The sequence below is a fragment of the Denticeps clupeoides genome, chromosome 2 (genome assembly GCF_900700375.1).
Source record: "Denticeps clupeoides chromosome 2, fDenClu1.1, whole genome shotgun sequence".
NCBI classification, from domain to species: Eukaryota; Metazoa; Chordata; class Actinopteri; order Clupeiformes; family Denticipitidae; genus Denticeps; species Denticeps clupeoides.
Window position 1 is genome coordinate 16,344,196 of NC_041708.1, and position 16,466 is coordinate 16,360,661.

General features: G+C 39.9%; 1 protein-coding gene and 1 long non-coding RNA gene across 2 annotated transcripts; one reads left to right on the forward strand and one right to left on the reverse strand.

Moving 5' to 3' along the window:
- Positions 1 to 1,445: 1,445 nt before the first annotated feature.
- LOC114784429 (myosin heavy chain, fast skeletal muscle-like) lies at positions 1,446 to 12,456 on the forward strand. Its single transcript, XM_028969812.1, has 41 exons — positions 1,446 to 1,460; positions 1,531 to 1,577; positions 1,745 to 1,962; positions 2,133 to 2,276; positions 2,355 to 2,511; positions 2,597 to 2,624; positions 2,750 to 2,855; positions 2,925 to 3,017; positions 3,111 to 3,174; positions 3,256 to 3,354; positions 3,434 to 3,537; positions 3,759 to 3,897; positions 4,935 to 5,053; positions 5,135 to 5,284; positions 5,362 to 5,532; positions 5,622 to 5,928; positions 6,030 to 6,112; positions 6,200 to 6,287; positions 6,365 to 6,482; positions 6,570 to 6,693; positions 6,775 to 6,911; positions 6,994 to 7,249; positions 7,331 to 7,573; positions 7,648 to 7,824; positions 8,016 to 8,161; positions 8,286 to 8,376; positions 8,456 to 8,845; positions 8,914 to 9,040; positions 9,156 to 9,274; positions 9,486 to 9,682; positions 9,773 to 9,956; positions 10,052 to 10,217; positions 10,295 to 10,419; positions 10,507 to 10,815; positions 10,897 to 11,100; positions 11,197 to 11,322; positions 11,434 to 11,604; positions 11,695 to 11,799; positions 11,873 to 11,968; positions 12,125 to 12,256; positions 12,348 to 12,456. The coding sequence occupies exons 3-41, from the start codon at positions 1,759 to 1,761 to the stop codon at positions 12,363 to 12,365; spliced, it is 5,817 nt and encodes a 1,938-aa protein (XP_028825645.1). The 5' UTR covers positions 1,446 to 1,460; positions 1,531 to 1,577; positions 1,745 to 1,758; the 3' UTR covers positions 12,366 to 12,456.
- LOC114784433 (uncharacterized) lies at positions 12,113 to 16,399 on the reverse strand. The gene is made up of 3 exons (XR_003748861.1): positions 16,207 to 16,399; positions 14,382 to 14,460; positions 12,113 to 12,248 (listed from the first exon to the last, which is right to left on the reverse strand). It is a non-coding gene; the product is annotated as an uncharacterized LOC114784433 (long non-coding RNA).
- Positions 16,400 to 16,466: the final 67 nt, after the last annotated feature.

A 16,466-nucleotide genomic window follows, 5' to 3' on the forward strand; every position in this document is an offset into this window, starting at 1 on the left:
TGGGGCAAACAAGGAGTTTTAACACAAACAAATAATTCGCAGTTATGAAAGTGAGAGTGAAAGGTCAGCATAACAATGTTCTGAGAATGTATCTGAAAACAATAGTGTAATTTGATACATGCAGTATTATCCTGGCCACCCAAAATAAAGAATGCATTTGATTGAACAATAGTCTGGTCCTGACTTTACCAGGAACATTTTAAAGCTTGCATCTACATGCCCTCTGCTGGACAGCAACCTCACATGCTCTGAACATCCAATTGCTGCCCTAAATAAATGCGTAGAGTGATTGTAATGAGTCAAGTGATGTGTAAGGTGCTGGAAAGCCACAGTACTTTGAAAAAAGGCTGTAAAAAACAACAAAAAAAAAACATACCCAAGAAAACACTTTTCACCATTACAACCAGTGCACATATTAATTATCAACTTAATATAAGACAGTTTACTTAAACTTTAAAATGCATAAATCAGGGGTGCTTTGCATCAGAAAGATAAGACCATGCCATTAGCTGAATGGTTTTCTTCAATTATTGTTACAATAGAATAAATAGAACAAAATCATGACTATGTGCATGTGAAAGTGAATAAATTGTGTGGTGGAATCCACAAATTCCTGTACTGATCCAATGAATTTGGGTTCATCTTTTAAGCTTCAATTACATTAAAGTCACCTGTTATAATAATCACAGTATGAATGAAACATAATATGACCCTGACATAAAAAATTTAAAGAAACAAAAAGTCAATTTTACAATGGCTGTCTAAATGCAAAAACTGTCAGTTAAGGAATTTACAACAGAACTTACTGTTTTCAGATGATGAGTCTTGTCTGGGTACCATACAAATGTCCATCAACCGGGTTTTCATTAGACAAAACTCTTTAGAAGAAATCGTAAACCTCCACACTCAGCCAATGTGCTAGAGTTTATATTTGTATTAATTCCAAATAAGACCAAAATGTCAGAGCCTAAAATATTAAGTGTCACACTATTAACAGGCAATCTGATCCTATGATCTATGTCATGTCAGACAGATTTTATATTCTGATTGGAATCAAGTCAACATTGACATTTGACATTACCAAATGTGTTTGGCAAAAGCAAGAAATACAAATCAAATAAAAGCAAAACATTATTATTTATATTATATAGAATATATTTAAATTTAAATGAATAAAACTACACAAATTTCAATGCATAATTTTCTTTTTAATTTTGCATTTTTGCACATTTTATAAAATACCCAACATTATGTTTTTACTGATACGTAATAACAGAGACACCAAGTATATTAGTCATTTTTGTCATTTTCTCTGGTAGATGCATCCATAAAAAGGGATCATATGATAATGAAACCTAGTACATGACCAAATCTAGATGGGTAGTTCTGCTGAGTGAACAACACTGACTCTATATAAAAGCGGCTCAAAGGTCACAAAGAATGAAGGAGACCCAGCAAAGGTGAGTTGATGTTTATTTTCATCATGTGTGGAAATAATTTAAAGTTCTCTAATTTTTTACATTTATTCAGTGTTCACCAAAGTCAGGTGCCTTCCTTCTCTCTTCGAAGATTGAAAGGTACAGTGTTAATGTAAATAGTCTTATCAACATACTAAATACGTAAAAAAAGAGAATAGCTGTATATATAAATGTTGGTCACATTCATGTACATAATTCATACTATGTAAACTTAGCACTCATGTAAAACCTGAATAACCAGAATGTACTGTAATACTGCCTCTCAGAGTAAGGAGTCATCATGAGTACGGACGCGGAGATGGAGTGTTACGGTCCGGCGGCCATTTATCTCCGGAAGACAGAAAAGGAGAGGAATGACGCCCAAAATGCACCATTTGATGCCAAAACAGCCTACTTTGTAGCTGAACCTGAAGAGGTATATCTCAAAGGTGTTCTCCAGAGCAAAGAAGGTGGCAATGCCACCGTCAAAACTCTGTGTGGCAAGGTGGGTGAAAGCTGTACTTCGAGGAAAAGTTTAATTAATTCAATTAAAATTTTGCAATTAATTCAATGCAAAGCTTGATTTCATTGTGTACTAAATTATTAACAATTAGCTAGGCCTAAAAGCATTTCATTGACTTGTTGCAATATTATCTGATTATTACTTGTTCACAGACAATCACTGTTAAAGAAGAAGATATCCACCAAATGAATCCGCCTAAATTTGATAAAATTGAGGACATGGCCATGATGACCCATCTCCATGAGGCTGCAGTGCTGTACAACCTCAAAGAGCGTTATGCAGCATGGATGATCTACGTAAGAACAAATGGAAATAAATTAATATATGAATATTCATGAGTACATGTATGAACAGGATTTCTTTTTGAATTTCAGACCTACTCTGGACTCTTCTGTGTCACTGTGAACCCCTACAAGGCGCTCCCAGTGTATGATCCTATAGTTGCTTCAGGGTACAGGGGCAAGAAAAGAATTGAAGCCCCTCCTCACATCTTCTCCATCTCTGACAATGCCTATCAGTTCATGCTTACAGGTGAAGGAAAATTTAATTACAACTTTAAAGAGTGAGCTATACACTTTAAACATAACATAAATTCAATTGCTTCTTCATTTTACAGATCGTGAAAATCAGTCTGTCTTGATTACGTAAGCTTCATAAATGAATATATACTTTAAAAATACATATTTACAAATATATTTATTACCAAAAAATAATGTAAAAAATTGATATTGTAGTTTTGAATGATCAAGCCCAATATCTCTGTCCCCAGTGGAGAATCTGGTGCTGGAAAGACTGTAAACACCAAGCGTGTCATTCAATACTTTGCAGCAGTTGCAGTAGCTGGGGGAAAGAAAGTTGAACCAAGTAAAATTCAGGTAAAGACTACGAGCAGCAAGTATTAGTGTAAAGAGCATTTTTTCTACTAAAAATATTTTCATCACTAGGGATCTCTGGAGGACCAGATTGTTGCTGCCAACCCTCTACTGGAGGCTTATGGTAATGCAAAGACCATCAGGAATGACAACTCGTCCCGTTTTGTAAGTGTTTTGTGTGCTGAATTCAAAACCAAAAATTAAGGGACAAATTGCACTAATGTGATATTTTGTTATTTTCTCAAATGTAACATTCAGGGTAAATTCATCAGAATCCATTTTAGTCAAACCGGTAAACTGGCCTCTGCTGATATTGAAACTTGTAAGTTCAGTTCCTCCAGCTTTACACTTGACGATGTATTGTTGTATTTGGCCACCAATTATATGTTATTAAAATGTGTAGATCTGCTGGAAAAGTCAAGAGTAACATTCCAGCTGTCTGCTGAGAGAAGCTACCACATCTTCTACCAGCTCTTGACTGGACACAAGCCTGAGCTGCTTGGTATGTTATTGAGAATTGTTAAAGTTCAGGTAATGTTACTGCCTCAGAAATCAATTCACTTTTTCCTTTCATATTTTAGAGGCTCTTCTCATCACCTCCAACCCATATGACTACACCATGATCACTCAGGGTGAAATCACTGTCAAGAGTATCAATGATGTGGATGACCTCATTGCTACAGACGTAAGATTCTTCCTTAAAAATACCTGTGCAATGTTGTTTGAAGCATTTTGAAGTTTGAAGCTTTCAGATTTTATTCTTAATGACATTATGTACATAACTCCACATGTGTTCATTCATAGTTTTGATGCCTTCAGTGAGAATCTACCAATATAAATGGTCATGAAAATATAGAAAACACATTGAATGAGAAGGTGTGTCCAAACTTTTGGTCTGTACTGTAGATGGCCATTGATATTCTGGGCTTCAATGCTGATGAAAAAATAGGCATATTCAAGCTGACTGGAGCTGTGATGCATCATGGGAACATGAAGTTCAAGCAGAAGCAGAGAGAGGAGCAGGCTGAGCCTGATGGCACTGAGGGTAAAGTGCTCATGAGCAATTTTACTAATGTAATTTATGTAATTGTACATGATCAGATTTAATATATAAATGTTATCTCAAAAAGTAATACATGCCAGTAGTAGTACATTTAAAAAACACAATGTCAGTCAGTATACATGTTGTATAAGTGTAAATTTGCTGTTTCCTCAAAATAATTAAACATGCAGCCATTACTGTCTAAACTGCTGGCAACAAAAATACACCCCCTAAGTGAAAATGTCCAGATTGTGCTCAATTAGCCGTTTCCTTTACCCCCTGACATGTGACTCATAAGTGTTACAAGATCTTGACCTTCAAGGAACCATGTCCTGTGGTCTAATGAGACCAAGAAACATTTATTTGGTTCATATGGTGTCAAGTGTGTGTGATGGCAACCCGGTGAGGAAAACAGTTAAGCATGATGGTGGGAGTGTCATGTTTGGAGCACTGGTGAGCTACAGTTAACTGAGGGAAACATGAATGACAATGTGTACTGTGACCTAAGCAGAGCATGATCCCCTTCCTTCAAAATGTGGTCCACAAGGCAGTATTACAACATAGCAACCTCCAAGACAACAACTGCCTTGTACTGAGGGTAAAGGTGCTGAACTGGTCAAGAATGTCTCCAGACCTAAACCCTATTGAGCATATTGGGTAATCCTCAAACAGAAAGTGAATGAGCTTAAGGTGTCTAACATCCACCAGCTCTGTGATGTCCTGGATGAGTGGAAAAAGATTCCAGTGGAAACCTGTGAAGCTCTAGTGAATGCCATGCTTCAGAGAGTTAAAGTTGTGCTGTAAAATTATGGTTGCCAAACAAAAATTACACTTTAGACATTTTCACTTTGAGGTGTACTCACTTTTGTTGTCAGCAGTTTAGACATTAATGGCTGTTTATTTAGTTATTTGTGAGGTGAAAGCAATACAAGCTGTACACTAACTACTTTACACTGTATGAAAGTGTCATATCTTCAATGTTGTCCCTAGGAAAAAAAAGAATTGTTTGAAAAAAGTGAATTAATGTGTGATTGCTTTAGTGGCTGATAAAATCGCCTACCTCCTGGGCCTGAACTCTGCTGACATGCTCAAGGCTCTCTGCTACCCCAGAGTGAAAGTCGGAAATGAATTTGTGACCAAGGGTCAAACTGTTCCACAGGTAAGATTTTCAGCAGTTACTACAAAATGCACCAACCTTCCTTTACAACTATGAATCACAAATGTGTGTGTTCAAAACTAGGTCAACAATGCTGTGTCAGCTGTTTGCAAGTCTGTCTATGAGAAGATGTTCTTGTGGATGGTCGTCCGTATCAATGAGATGTTGGACACTAAGCAGCCCAGACAATTCTTCATTGGTGTGCTGGACATTGCTGGATTTGAGATCTTTGATGTGAGTGTCTCAGCAATGCACAGTCTATACACTAAAGTCTGTTTTGGATTGTCATTAATTCTCTTTTTTCAAAATAGTTCAACAGCCTGGAGCAGCTGTGTATCAACTTCACCAATGAGAAACTGCAACAGTTCTTCAACCACACTATGTTTGTTCTGGAGCAAGAGGAGTACAAGAAAGAAGCAATTGACTGGCAGTTCATTGACTTTGGTATGGACTTGGCTGCCTGCATTGAGCTTATTGAGAAGGTAAGATGGATGGATTAGAGTGACTGAAAGTCCTACAATTGTTGACATTGAATATTGCACTGAATGCACAAAAATGATTTCATTCACAGCCATTGGGCATCTTCTCTATCCTTGAAGAGGAGTGTATGTTCCCTAAGGCCTCAGACACCTCATTCAAGAATAAGCTGTATGACCAGCACCTTGGAAAAAACATTTCTTTCCAGAAACCCAAGACTGTAAAAGGCAAGCCAGAAGCGCACTTCTCCCTGGTGCACTATGCTGGTATTGTGGACTACAACATCATGGGCTGGCTGGACAAGAACAAGGATCCCATGAATGACTCTGTTGTGCAGCTCTATCAGAAGTCAGCAAATAAGTTGTTGGCTTTACTCTATGCAACACATGCAAGTGCTGAGGGTAAAATATTTGAATTCAGTGTCATCTAGTCATCATTAAACACATACGGACACCCTTGAAACATGCATATATTATATAAATTGTTTTTAATGTTCAAACAGCTGAGGGTGGCGGTGGTGGTAGTGGCAAAAAAGAAAAAAAAAAGAAAGGTGGTTCTTTCCAGACAGTCTCTGCTGTGTTCAGGGTATGTTCAACTTAAATGTTTTAAAACCAATCTAATAAGATAATAATTTTATTGTTTAAATATTGAGAAACACTAAAACTCCTACAGGAGAACTTGGGAAAGCTGATGACCAACTTGAGGAGCACCCATCCTCACTTTGTCCGCTGTTTGATTCCAAATGAATCCAAGACACCAGGTAGGTAATTTTTAAAAAATGCTGATATGCTGAGTATACATGAGCTCACAAGGCTAAAACATAACCTTATCATTCAGGTCTGATGGAGAACTTGCTGGTCATTCAGCAGCTGAGGTGTAATGGTGTGCTAGAGGGTATCAGAATCTGCAGAAAGGGCTTTCCCAGCAGAATCCTCTATGGTGACTTCAAGCAGAGGTATTTAAACATATTCAATAGTGTTTCAATGAAGCTGAATAATTTAATTATTTTAGAACATGCAATGATATGTTTTTAATCTTACAGATACAAAGTCCTGAATGCCAGTGTCATCCCAGAAGGACAGTTCATTGACAACAAGAAGGCTTCAGAGAAACTCTTGGGCTCTATTGATGTTGACCACACCCAATACAAGTTTGGACTCACCAAGGTTAACCTGAGACACAGCACAATACTAAAGTTACAAAAATTCCAATGTTCATATAAATAAATGATTTTGGTTCAAATGCAGGTGTTCTTTAAAGCTGGACTGCTAGGTACCCTTGAGGAAATGCGAGATGAGAAACTGGCTACCCTGGTCACAATGACTCAGGCTCTGTGTCGTGGTTACCTCATGAGGAAGGAGACTGTCAAGATGACAGAGAGGAGGTACTTAACTCAACAACACATGAATCATGGTATTTCAGACCTTTCAGTCAAGACAATCAATGCTTCATTACATGTTCAACAGAGATTCCATTGACATCATTCAATACAACCTCCGCTCATTCATGAATGTCAAACACTGGCCATGGATGCACCTCTATTTCAAAATCAAGCCTCTTCTGCAAAGTGCGGAAAGTGAAAAGGAAATGGCTGCACTGAGTGAGAACTATGAGAAAATGAAGGAGGACTTGGCCAAGGCTCTAGCAAAGAAGAAAGAGCTTGAAGAGAAGATGGTCGGTTTGATTATAGAGAAGAATGAACTGCAGTTGGCTGTGGCAACTGTAAGTACTTCAATCTGTTTTCATCTAAAATTGAGTGAATTACGAATAAATCATTTATGATACCATACATCCCAATATCAGGAATCTGAGGCCCGTGCTGATGCTGAAGAGAGATGCGAGAATCTGATTAAGAGCAAAATAAAGCTTGAAGCCAAACTCAAAGAGACTACTGAGAGGCTGGAGGATGAAGAGGAAATCAATGGTGAGCTGACACTCAAGAAGCGAAAGCTGGAAGACGAGTGCTCTGAGCTGAAGAAAGACATTGATGACTTGGAGCTCACACTGGCTAAAGTGGAGAAGGAGAAACATGCAACTGAAAACAAGGTTTTTGTTTTTTAATTGTTTCATTTTTCTGTTACCCAAATGTATAAAAGCATTGAGGCCAATTGTGTTTTCAGGTTAAAAACCTGACAGAGGAGATGGCCTCTCAGGATGAGAGCATTGCCAAATTAACCAAAGAGAAGAAAGCTCTCCAAGAGGCACACCAGCAGACTCTTGATGATCTCCAAGCAGAAGAAGACAAAGTCAATACTCTGACCAAAGCAAAGACCAAACTGGAGCAGCAAGTTGATGATGTAAGTAAAAGAGTGAAACAAGTGAATCATCACAGACTTTACCCCTAGTTGTTACTCTGAAATTACTAGATATTTGCCAGGATGACAGATCACAGAAAAAGAACACACAATGTGGTGCTTGCCCATCTACCACAATGTGGATAATTCATGACAAAAAGCCAATATGCATGAATTGTATTTGCCTGTGACAGCTGGAGGGCTCTCTCGAACAAGAGAAGAAGCTCCGCATGGACCTAGAGAGAGCCAAGAGAAAGCTTGAAGGAGACCTAAAACTGACCCAGGAGTCAATCATGGACCTGGAGAATGACAAGCAACAGTCTGAGGAAAAGATCAAGAAGTAAGGAATAGAGAGCACATTCCACAATTTTTTTATACAAATTCATCCCAATTTAATTTTGCAATTGATTTAGATTGTATCCACCAAACATGAAGATGATTTAATTTTATACTCTCCCACACAGAAAGGACTGTGAGATAAGCCAGATTCTCAGCAAGATTGAGGATGAACAGTCATTAGGAGCCCAGCTACAGAAGAAGATGAAAGAACTCCAGGTGATCTCTTGTTTCTATGAGCATTTTGTTACTCATTGTATTTTTTACTTTACATCAAGAATTATTTCATCTCTGTCAGTCCCGCATTGAGGAGCTGGAAGAAGAAATTGAAGCTGAACGTGCTGCTCGAGCTAGGGTCGAGAAGCAGAGAGCTGATCTCTCCAGGGAACTTGAGGAGATCAGTGAGAGGTTTGAGGAAGCTGGTGGAGCCACCGCTGTTCAGATTGAGTTGAACAAGAAGCGTGAGGCCGAGTTGCAGAAGATGCGTCGTGGTCTTGAAGAATCCACCCTACAACATGAAGCTATTGCTGCAGCTCTGCGCAAGAAGCAGGCCGACACTGTAGCAGAGCTGGCAGAGCAAATCGACAACCTTCAGCGTGTCAAGCAGAAGCTGGAGAAGGAGAAGAGTGAATACAAGATGGAAATTGATGACCTTACCAGCAACATGGAGGCTGTTGCAAAAGCAAAGGTATGAAAATACGAGCTCATCAGGCTTTAAAAAGAAACATAACCACATCTAAACTAAATCTTTTACAGGCAAACTTGGAGAAAATGTGCCGCACCCTTGAGGACCAACTGAGCGAAATTAAGACCAAGAGTGATGAAACTATTCGACAACTGAATGACTTAAGTGCCCAGAAAGCAAGACTTCAAACTGAGAATGGTGAGGAAACATAACAGGAAGAAGAGCCAATTCTCTATAAATTAGTTATGGTGTACACGGTGTACAAAATGATGCTTTTTTTATGCGGACTAATGCTCAATATTGTGTTCAAAAGGAGAATTTAGCCGCCAGCTTGAAGAAAAAGAAGCTCTTGTATCCCAGCTTACCAGAGGCAAACAAGCTTATACACAACAGATTGAAGAGCTCAACAGACATGTTGAAGAGGAAGTCAAGGTAGTATCACTTCTGTTATAACACATTGATTTAATATCCACTGAAAATGATTAACACTTAATTGATATAGAGTACTGAAGCATTTTCCACCATGTCTGGACAGCATATTCTTATTATCTCAATTTATCTCATCTTAAACAAACTAAACTGCCTGAAGAGAGTAAATTTACTGAAACTAGTTTTCCAACTCTGTTACATGTCCTCCTTAAAGGCCAAGAATGCTCTGGCTCATGTTGTCCAATCAGCTCGCCATGACTGTGACCTGCTCAGAGAGCAGTTTGAAGAGGAACAAGAGGCCAAAGCTGAGCTGCAGCGTGGAATGTCCAAGGCCAACAGTGAGGTGGCTCAGTGGAGAACCAAATATGAAACTGATGCCATCCAGCGCACTGAGGAGCTTGAAGAGGCCAAGTAAAACAACATTTCTCATCTATGACTTTATCTACTCTTTACCTAAGTAATTAGAGTAGTAACCAATTTTTTTAATCAAATTACTGCCAGGAAAAAGCTTGCTCAGCGTCTACAGGAGGCTGAAGAGTCCATTGCAGCTGTGAACTCCAAGAGTGCCTCTCTGGAGAAGACCAAGCAGAGACTGCAGGGTGAAGTGGACGACCTCATGATGCATGTGGAGAGGGCCAATGCTCTGGCAGCAAACCTTGATAAGAAGCAGAGGAACTTTGACAAGGTGATCAGTGATGGAATTAATTCTATATTGATTCAGTTAAGAGCAAATCTAAACCGGACATAATGGCATCTACAATACTACATCTGTCATTTCAGGTATTGGCAGAGTGGAAGCAGAAGTATGAAGAAGGCCAGGCAGAGCTGGAAGAGGCTCAGAAAGAGGCTCGATTTCTCAGCACAGAGCTCTTCAAGATGAAGAATTCCTATGAAGAATCTCTGGATCAACTGGAGACACTGAAGAGGGAGAACAAGAACCTGCAGCGTATGTCTCAATGACACACAGACACTTTTTCAAGGGCATTGAAAAGAAAAAACATTTTGTTAATTTTTTTTTTTTAGAGGAGATCTCAGACCTGACTGAGCAGATTGGTGAGACTGGAAAGACCATTCGTGAGCTGGCAAAGGCAAAGAAGACAGTGGAGACTGAGAAATCAGACATTCAGACCGCGTTGGAGGAAGCAGAAGTAATTTGGTCTTCAATGAACATAAACACACAATCGAATGTCATAATGTCAGTTATGTTTCAATTTTTTAATATGTTTAATCTTCAGGGCACCCTTGAACATGAGGAATCCAAGATTCTTCGTGTTCAGCTTGAACTGAACCAGGTCAAAGGTGAAGTTGACAGGAAGCTGGGTGAGAAGGATGAGGAGATGGAGCAGATCAAGAGGAACAGCCAGAGGGTGATAGACTCCATGCAGAGCACTCTGGACTCTGAGGTCAGAAGCAGGAATGATGCCCTCAGAGTCAAGAAGAAGATGGAGGGAGATCTCAATGAGATGGAGATTCAGCTCAGCCATGCCAACCGCCAGGCAGCTGAAGCCCAGAAACAACTTAGAAATGTCCAGGGACAGCTGAAGGTAAGCTGAATTTTTCGAATCATTTATATGATGATGTACTTGAGACCATACTATCATTGTAAACCTATTATTTCATGCTAGGATGCCCAACTGCACCTTGATGAAGCTGTCAGAGGACAAGAAGACATGAAGGAGCAGGTTGCCATGGTGGAGCGCAGGAATAACTTGATGCTGTCTGAGATTGAGGAGCTGAGAGCTGCTCTGGAACAGACAGAGAGAGGCCGCAAAGTGGCTGAGCAGGAACTGGTAGATGCTAGTGAGCGTGTGGGACTGCTGCACTCCCAGGTGAAGCCTTGGTTAAATTTTTTTACTTCCCTGAACTGATATCAACTTGAACTTTTATATGACTGTGTATTCTTTAATCTATTCCACATCATACAGAATACAAGCCTCATTAACACCAAGAAGAAGCTGGAAAGTGAGCTTGTCCAAGTCCAGGGAGAAGTAGATGATGCAATGCAGGAGGCCAGGAATGCCGAAGAAAAGGCCAAAAAGGCCATCACAGATGTAAGTAAAAGATAATTAAATGAAAAAATTTATAATTGAATATTAATTGAATTAATATCATTTGTAATTAGACTAATTGAAAATTCATGCAAAAATTTATGGATATTTCAGGCTGCCATGATGGCTGAGGAGCTGAAAAAGGAGCAGGATACCAGTGGTCACCTGGAGAGGATGAAGAAGAACTTGGAGGTCACAGTGAAGGACCTACAGCACCGTTCGGATGAGGCTGAGAATCTGGCCATGAAGGGCGGAAAGAAACAGCTCCAGAAACTGGAGTCTAGGGTATCGATGTTTACCAAAGATAATATATATGTAGTGTATTATCACTATACACTTTACTCTTTGGTACACTAATGTATTGTTTTGTTGAAGGTACGTGAGCTAGAAGGTGAGGTTGAAGGTGAGCAGAAACGTGGAGCTGATGCTGTTAAAGGCGTCCGCAAATATGAAAAGAGAGTGAAGGAGCTCACCTACCAGGTAAAACATAATCATAATGAAATTATGAAAATGATAATACAATTCCAGTTTTAAATATGACGTCTCTCTATAGACTGAGGAGGATAAGAAGAACATCAACAGGCTACAGGATCTGGTGGATAAACTGCAGCTTAAAGTGAAGGCCTATAAGAGACAGGCTGAGGAAGCTGTAAGTTTACACACATTTTTTCGGGTTATTTGTACAACTATACTTAATCCTTAAGACATAATCATTTGAGGTTGACAGACTTTATTTTCAAATCTGTTATCTTCATGACATGGGTTGAATTAATTAATGCCCTCTTACTTTTTATTTCTTTAACAGGAGGAAGAAGCCAACACCAATCTGTCCAGGTTCAGGAAGGTGCAGAATGAGCTGGAAGAAGCTCAGGAACGTGCCGACATCGCTGAGTCCCAGGTCAACAAGCTGAGAGCCAAAAGTCGGGAGGCTGGAAAGGTGAAGAATCCAAATTTTTTTTAAATTACTTGCAGGTAGAAAATTGTATTTGTTTCACGATCAATTTTCAAATTATCTTTATATTCTCCAGGCAAAAGATGAAGAATAAGAACTGAATGGGCACGGATCACAAGAACAGCTATTCATAGAATATGAATTGCTTGTGAATTAAAATAAAGAGCCTGACTTTATTTCCCCAACTTGTGTACTTGTTTTTGTCTAATATATTTACACATTGACAGGTGATGATGATAATTACTTGACAATCTGACAGTAAATTATTTAACTATGACCATAATCTGTTTTTGCAAATGTGTATTTTACAGTTCATGCTTTGCCTTCTTTTAAATACAATGTTATTTACTCATGTTTGCTGAAGATGAATCCATCAGTCTTATACAAACAAAGATTCATAAATAGAGAGATGTATGATACGATAATTATACAATAAGATTTGAGGGAGCTGTGTCAAGATCTTGAATAAAAAGTTAGTTGGATGAAAATCCAAGAGACAGAAAGGGGGAAAGGGAGGAGATAAGTAACTGCCATGGCCAACGTGCATCCGGGCACGGCAGAGGGCACCAGACCAGCCAGGGAGACAACGACCCGGAAGAGGAAATGGAAGCAGGCGGTGGCGAGTATAAAAGTGAGGAGACCCCGAGGAGATGCACCTGCTCTTAGAATGAGATTACTCAACAGAGACGCTAGCTCTCTCACCCACGCACAAGATACTTTGATCCATGAAATACGACCTGCACCTGCCCCTGACTTCGAGAATTGCCTGACCCCCTTGAAATCATGAAAGAACCCCGACTGGAACTTCCAGGCCACGACCTCTGCCTGCCCCAGACCTTGAGCCTGCCTGATCCTTCGGTTAAGACGTGATTCCATGCTCCCCTACGTTCCTGCTGACCAATACGTCCTCCCATCCTGAAACCCGCCGTCTTCCGATTCTCCTCTGCCACGGTAATTCCCACAGATCCAGAACTCACTCCCCGCCGCGCTGCAGCCTGTCCACTGCTCCCTCCCCGCCAGTCTCTCCCTCACAGACCAAACGCCTCCGGTCCTCCACCCCACCCCAGTGTCCTCTCCTGGTATGACGGCTTGTCCCCACGCCCACAGTATTTCTGCAAGTGCGTCACCAGACAGTAACTTTATTAAACTTATGTCCTGTTCTGAGCCATTTTCTTTATATTGCTGTCATGGTGGCAGAAGAAGGCCAAGGTGCTACTGAGGTGACACTGAGCAAAGCACCGTCCCCACACACTGCTCCCCAGGCGCTTGTCATGGCTGCCCACTGCTCACTCAGGGTGATGGGTTAAATGCAGAGGACAAATTTCACTGTGTGCACCGTGTGCTGTGCTGCTGTGTATCACATGTGACAATCACTTCACTTTGAATAAACCTGATGCAGACTCCACACACTGAAGCTATATTTATACATTGAACATCCATTGTGCACAATTGGAAATTAGGAAAGATAACATGCAGTCCGCATGTTACACACTCGCCTATGAACCAGAAGACCCAGGTTCAAATCCCATTGTGTCCCTGAGCAAGACACTTAGTTGCTCCAGGGGGACTGTCCCTGTAACTACTGATTGTAAGTCGCTCTGGATAAGGGTGTCTGATAAATGCTGTAAATGTAAATGACCAAAGGATTCTGCTCAATTTCATAGGCCATCAAGATAGAGCCACCCAAATCTGCATGTACTCTTCGTCTCACCTGAAACACATGGGTACCCTGGCAGGTCTCCTCAAGCCTGCCACGCACAGGAAAAGACCTGCTGTACTCCTCACCTCTGGAATCACCAAAGTAACACTCCTCAACCTTATGGTAGCTCGAATCCCGAGCCACCAAGATGCCACTGAGGTGCCACTGAGCAAAAGCACCGTCCCCACACACTGCTCCCCATGCGCCTGTCATGGCTGCTTACTGCTCACCGAGGATGATGGGTTAAAAGCAGAGGACACATTTCGTTGTGTGCACCGTGTGTGGTGCTGCAGTGCTTCACAATGACAATCACTTCACTTTCACCTTCAGTTTCATGATGCATCAAGGTTCTGTCACACCAGGGGAAAACAAGGTACATCACATGATTCATAACATGGAACTGGCAATCACCTGAGATGCGTCGCTGCAATCCAAACGAGAGGGTGGTGGTGGGAGGAAGTCTGCTGCATCCAAACATGGTCGGGTCATTCTGTCATGCAGGAAGGAAAAAGGGAGGAAGGACTCATTCGCACAACTTTCATGGGACTGGGGTTTTACAAGACAGTGTAGAAGGACACACATACGATCCGACACAGACTACACAAACTGAGGCAATATCACGAAATTAGGATATACAACACAAAACTCTGGACCAGCAAACAGAACCAGAGCGCCCCCCCAACTGCACATAGTGTAATCTACTTAATTCAATCAATAGGATTTAGTTGAGAAATGGGTTTATCAATCACACTATTACCTATTTTCAAATAGAAAATTATTTCACAACCATTTTTCAATTTCCCTACATTCTCCAAGCCAAGGATGAGAAATGAGAACAGAATGGCTGTGGGTATAACCATAACCAAGTATAACCATTCATAGAATATAAAATGATTGTGAATTAAGATGAAAAGACTTTCTTAATTTCCTTCTGTGTATTAAATATATTCACCTAGTTATTGGCATCCATTATTACCAGAAATTCTAAAAGTAGCTTTATTAACAGACCACAATCATAATCGACCACAATCATTATGCAGAAACATAATCTCTCATTGTAATTTTATAGATTGTGGTCTGTATTCTTTGAAATGCATTAAATATGCTTGTTGAAGATCTGAATTTATCCATTTTATAAAGGCTCAGATTAAAAAACAGAAAGCTGTTTCCTCAAGGGAACTCAAAAAGATTCAAGTGGGAGGATACATTTCATAAGTGATATCATGATCTTGAAAAATCCCGAAAAATACAAAACCATATAATAATGTTCTGAGAATGTATCTGAAAACAAAAGTGTAATTTGATATATGCAGTATTATTCTGGCAACCCAAAATAAAACAATGCATCTGATCGAACAATAGTCTGGTCCTGATTTTACCAGGAACATTTTAAAGCTTGCATCTACATCCCCCCTGCTGGACAGCAACCTCGCGTGCTCTGTACAGCCAAATTACAGCCCTAAATAAATGTGTAGAGTGATTGTGATGAGTAGAGTGATGTGTAGATCGCTGGAAACATACATTAACTTGTAAAAAGACTGTAAAAAACTCTTCACCATTACAACCAGTGGACATGTTAATTATCATGCCGTGTTTACATTAGAGAATTTATCTAGGGGTGGCAGTAGCCTAGTGGTTAAGACGCTCGCCTGTGAACCAGAAGACCCAGGTTCAAATCCCACTTTCTACCATTGTGTCCCTGAGTGAGACACTTAACCCTAACTTGCTCCAGGGGGACTGTCCCCTGTAACTACTGATTGTAAGTCGCTCTGGATAAGGGCGTCTGATAAATGAAATAAATGTAAATGTATCTAAACTTTTAAAAAAGTATAAATCGGGGGAGTTATGTTTTATCAGAAATTTGACATTGGCCAAACAGAGTCCAACTTTTTTCCATTATTCTGAAAATAGTGTGTGTTATGTAAGAGAGCATAAGACGTAATGACTGTGTGCATGTGAAAGTGATTAAATCCTGTTGTGGAATCTTGAATTGCATAGCATTTCTTTTCCTTGTTAACAATTTCAGTGCCCAGTCCTCTACTGATCCTCTACTGATGCAGCTATGGTCTGAATGACTGTCCGCTTTTAGACTTCAATAGCATTAAATTCACATGTTTCAAACACCACAGTATGAGTGAAGTATAATATGACCCTGGCTGAAAGATTCGAACGAACATATATTATTAACATGAATATTAACAATTTCACAACGTGAAAAAATGACAACAGAGCTTACTGTTTTTCAGATGATGACTCTTGTCTGGGTACCATACAAATGTCCATCAGCAGGCTTTCCATCAGACAAAACTCTTCAGAAGAAATTGTAAACCTCCACACACTGCCAGTGTGCTAGAGTTTATATTTGTATTAATTCCAAATAAGACCAAAACGTCAGAGCCTGAAGTATTAAGTGTCAAACTTTTAATGGGCAATCTGATCCTATGATGTCATGTCAGCTACGGCCAGATTTTATATTCTGATTGGAATCAGGTCAAC